The sequence below is a fragment of the Conger conger genome, chromosome 11, assembly GCF_963514075.1.
Source record: "Conger conger chromosome 11, fConCon1.1, whole genome shotgun sequence".
NCBI lineage: Eukaryota > Metazoa > Chordata > Actinopteri > Anguilliformes > Congridae > Conger > Conger conger.
In genome coordinates this window covers 48,234,629-48,239,886 of record NC_083770.1, presented here as the reverse complement: position 1 = coordinate 48,239,886, position 5,258 = coordinate 48,234,629, and the positions used below count along the sequence as shown (strand labels likewise).

Genomic DNA, 5,258 nt, shown 5'->3' with positions numbered 1-5,258 from the left:
CTGCTTTTCGTTCACCCGTTGAGAGCAATTTTAGAGTTTCCCATCATCCTTAATATGCAGAGTGAACGCAAACGTTACCTGGAAACGCCCACGGGGCACACATCAGCGAGACACGCAGTTATGAAGGCGTCCAATAGCTGAACACTACGAACCGGGTTGTCTGTTGCCCTGTGATTACGGAAACACTGGTACGGAGCCAATCACATTTCACGTACAACATATGACGGACCAATCACACTTCATTGCAAGGGAACGTCACTGTATTACATCATTACAGTACATAGTTGGTTTGTCCCCTTTTTGAAGTTGATGATGTGTATTACACCGGTGATGTTGTTAGCAACAAAAAGTCAAAGGAAATAACAGTTCGGAAAAAGAGCAAATTACAGTATTCTTGAAGCGGCTAAAAATATACATATTACCCAGGTAAGAATATACTTTGGAATTTGTCATACGAATAATTTACACTTACCTTGTTCAGCTACTATCGTTAGCTTGCTATGTTAGCTACCGTTACGCGGAAATGTCTCTAACGTTACCATCTGTCTAGCTATCGACTTTACCGTTGCAGTGATATCATGTTGTTTGTAGTTGGCTTTCAATAGTCACAGTGCATACTGTTGTTTCTGTGAGTTGACGGTTACCACATTCGTTTAATTGCTAGATAAAATACATTGTAGTCAGATTAGCTAGCTGACTAATGGCTGAACAACACTACCACCCACAATCTGACGTTGGTTTCGGTTGAAACGCGAGAGCGCTGGCTTTCTACAGAAAGTTATTTGGCCAGCCTATCGTTATTCTTTATCGGAACAGTTATCTTACTGCCTTCGTGTGAATTATAGGACAGGCCAGATAAAGTTGTACGTGTACGTTAAAGATGATTGTATCATGATTATTGCATCCAACAGTTTTCACCAGTCCGCCGATTTCTTGCAGCTGTTCTTTCTACAGTTTCACTTCAGAGCCGGCCTCGGCTCGGCGTTTGGCATGTCACCTAAGAAGGGAGGAGGTTGCGTTTGATGGCGGTGGTGTTGGCGTGGCGGCATGTCGCTGGCCGTCTCCTTTACGGCTGGGGCCCTCTGCTCTGTCTGCTGCTGGGCACCCTGCTAGCGCTGCTTCTGCCCTTGGCGGGGGTAGAGGAGCAATGCTGCGCCTCGCTGAAGGGCCTGGCCCTCCTGCGCTGCCACTTGTGGGGCAGCGCCGTGCGCTCCGTGGTCCAGTCCACTAGTCTCACCGTCCCCTTCACCTCGTTCGACCTTCTGCCCGTCCGCCCCAAGCCCACTGCAGGTGAGTCTTATATAACTACGAAGACAAGGTGCCGCTTAGGCAAAAATATATGGAATATCAATGATCCTTATCCCATCCTAATCCTTAAAATGTTGTGACTATGCCATTGCTTCCATACTACATAAATGTAATGGGCCGGTTTCACAGACCCAGATTAAGTTTAGTCCTGGATTAAAATGAGTTTGAATGGAGAATCATGAAATCACGGAGGTCCAAGAACTGCTGGTTTTCAACCCGACCTTTACCTTGGGAGTCCAGTGTGAAGATCTGGCCAATCAGTAGCACTAATTGTTCAGCTAATTACCTGGGAGAAAATAAAACTATGGCCAGATTTGGATTCAAGGTCCAGATTTGATGATTTGATGATAAACACGATTGATCTAGGACTAGGCTTAGTCTATGTATATGAAACCAGCCAAAATGTAGCATTTATAGTTTCTTTTGAAACAAGCAAATACTTTGACCTGTAGATGTTTGGGATGAAACTATGCTGATCCTGCCGCTTTTCCAGAGTCGCAGCTGGAGGCCAAGGCCGCCCTGCAGCAGGCCGTGGAGATGAAGAAGCAAGGGAAGAGGGAGAAGGCCCACAAGCTGCTGGTTCACGCCCTGAACATGAACCCCGAGTTTGTGGAGGCCCTGACCGAGCTGGGCACCATCCTGGAGGAGCAGAAGGACGTCATCCAGGCGGACCACCTCTACACCAAGGCCCTCGCCATCTCGCCCTGCAACGAGAAGGCCCTGGTGAGCCGGGACCGCACGCTCCCCCTGGTGGAGGAGATCGACCAGCGCCACTTCAGCATCATCGACGGCAAGGTGCGGCGGCTGATGTCCATCCCCAAGGGCAACTCCGCCCTCCGGCGCACGATGGAGGAGACGTACTACCACCACATCTACCACACGGTGGCCATCGAGGGCAACACGCTGACCCTGTCGGAGATCCGGCACATCATCGAGACGCGCTACGCCGTGCCGGGGAAGAGCCTGCACGAGCAGAGCGAGGTCATCGGCGTGGACGCCGCCATGAAGTACATCAACACCACGCTGCTGTCCAGCGCCGGCTCCGTCACCTTCGACAGCATCCTGGAGATCCACCGGCGCGTGCTGGGCTACACCGACCCCGTGGAGGGCGGCCGGCTGAGGACCAGCCAGGTCTTCGTGGGCCACCACATCCCGCCCCACCCGCGGGACCTGGAGCACCACATGCAGGAGCTGGTGCAGTGGCTGAACTCGGACGAGGCGCTCAACCTCCACCCGGTGGAGTACGCCGCGCTCGCCCACTACAAGCTGGTGTACGTGCACCCCTTCGTGGACGGCAACGGCAGGACGTCCCGCCTGCTGATGAACCTGGTGCTCATGAAGGCGCGCTACCCGCCCATCACCATCCGCAAGGAGCAGCGGGCGGAGTACTACGGCGCCCTGGACACGGCCAACGAGGGCGACGTCCGCCCCTTCATCCGCTTCATCGCCAAGTGCACCGAGATGACCCTGGACACGCTGCTCATCGCCACCACGGAGCACGCCGTGGGCCTGCCTGGAGCCAGCCCCCGGCCCAGCGCTGACTGCCAGCAGACCATCCCCATTCACAACTGAGGGTCTGACCATCCCCATTCACAACTGAGGGTCTGACCATCCCCATTCACAACTGAGTCTGACCATCCCCATTCACAACTGTGAGGGTCTGACCATCCCCATTCACAACTGAGTCTGACCATCCCCATTCACGACTGAGGGTCTGACCATCCCCATTCACAACTGAGGGTCTGACCATCCCCATTCACAACTGAGTCTGACCATCCCCATTCACAACTGAGGGTCTGACCATCCCTATTCACAACTGAGGGTCTGACCATCCCCATTCACAACTGAGTCTGACCATCCCCATTCACGACTGAGGGTCTGACCATCCCCATTCACGACTGAGGGTCTGACCATCCCCATTCACGACTGAGGGTCTGACCATCCCCATTCACGACTGAGGGTCTGACCATCCCCATTCACAACTGAGTCTGACCATCCCCATTCACGACTGAGGGTCTGACCATCCCCATTCACAACTGAGTCTGACCATCCCCATTCACAACTGAGGGTCTGACCATCCCCATTCACAACTGTGAGGGTCTGACCATCCCCATTCACAACTGAGAGTCTGACCATCCCCATTCACAACTGAGAGTCTGACCATCCCCATTCACGACTGAGGGTCTGACCATCCCCATTCACGACTGAGAGTCTGACCATCCCCATTCACAACTGAGGGTCTGACCATCCCCATTCACAACTGAGGGTCTGACCATCCATCCCCATTCACAACTGTGAGGGTCTGACCATCCCCATTCACAACTGAGAGTCTGACCATCCCCATTCACGACTGAGGGTCTGACCATCCCCATTCACAACTGAGAGTCTGACCATCCCCATTCACAACTGAGGGTCTGACCATCCCCATTCACGACTGAGGGTCCAGGCCACACCTCACCTCCATCTGTTTGAAGTACCGCGGTTTTTCCACATGCATCCAGAACGATAAGTTTCATAGGATTGTACTCTTTGACTGACATGTTTCTTAGAAAAATCTCTGTAGGATTCTGAGCGTTTATAAATCTTGACAGTATTTAATTAATGAGTTATAAATGTTCCCGTGCGGCCCAAGTGTGGTAAAATACGTCATCGTTTTGGGATTCTAATACTTTTCTGTGCTTGATTAATCTTGCCTGGTGCAGATGAGCCAACCAAGAGGATCAGGGGGAGGGGGGGTTGAACTTTCAGAATATGTAATTGTAAAGTGTAGAGAAGTATTTGAATGCAAAACTATGATGCATTTGACCCAGGGGTGGTACGAACACACATGCACAGGTGCATGCATTTTCATGTTCCAACTCTCTGGTGTCCCGCCAGTACTCCCATCGGAATGAACACGGCAACATGAAAATGTTGGGTTCTATTGTACCGGTCACATTTTAATGTGTTCTCAGACTAATTTAAAGGGACCCGTGAACATCTGCTAAAACAGAAGGAGAGCTCACTCAACTCCGCCTGTCTTTGCCTGCTGCGTTCATTACATAACGATGAAGTCGTGCCTAAAGGGAGAATTACCACTTACCCCAGAACAAGAATCTCATCACTATGAAACCAATTGCGATTGTTCGATTTATTAGTTTTTTTTTTGGTTTTTTTAAAGGTCATTTTCTGAAGTACTAAAGCTGGGGGGAAAAAAACAGAAAAGGAAATCATATGAAGGGTCTGAAGGTATCTTTGAAAGGCATCATCACTCCATGTCACACTAATATTCATCCCAGCAAACTCAATGTTAATGAATACTGTACAAGAAAGGCACAGCCTTTTTAAGGGTGAAATGCATTCTCCCGACAAAAGTTTGCCTGACGTTTAGCTCCAGCTCATTCCATCAAGCATTGTGTTATTGCTATTCATCAATTACGAAGAGTAGCACTGAATACACTCCGACTACGGGAGTGCGCCATCATGTTAAGGGTACCTTGGTGTGACGGGGATGAAATTTTGTTTTTCCCCAGTCGTTCCGGAGATTCCACTGTTATTGAGGCCATCACACAAGCTCTTACGGTGCTGTGCCTCTCTCTACGATCACACTGACAAGCACTTTCATGTATATTTAAATAAGGGGGTAAGCGTATTTATTTTAGTAAAAAATTAAAACTATTTTACCATATACTCCCGATTTCAATGGTGTCTTTTTTTTATAACCCAAACATCTGAAGAAAACAAAACGCTGATCTTAACTCCATTCATGGAGGTACTGGCCAGTGGCACTTTCTCCATACAGAGTCAAGGGCTCAACTGCTCCTCAACATCCTGAAGAGTACAAGCTCTTCTCCCACTAGCTGCTTGTACTCATTTCGTTCATCCAGATACTGCTGACCTGCTTCTGTTCTTGGTCCTGGAAGATGGCCTCTCCCCCACACTGTTAAAAATGATAAGATATTACGACCATG

General features: G+C 49.8%; 1 protein-coding gene across 1 annotated transcript; it reads left to right on the top strand.

Annotated features, from left to right (window-relative positions):
* The first annotated feature begins 296 nt into the window (after positions 1 to 296).
* On the top strand, positions 297 to 4,977 carry ficd (FIC domain protein adenylyltransferase). Its single transcript, XM_061260980.1, has 3 exons — positions 297 to 426; positions 940 to 1,290; positions 1,802 to 4,977. Exons 2-3 carry the CDS (start codon positions 1,023 to 1,025, stop codon positions 2,878 to 2,880), a joined length of 1,347 nt encoding a protein of 448 aa, XP_061116964.1. The 5' UTR covers positions 297 to 426; positions 940 to 1,022; the 3' UTR covers positions 2,881 to 4,977.
* Positions 4,978 to 5,258: the final 281 nt, after the last annotated feature.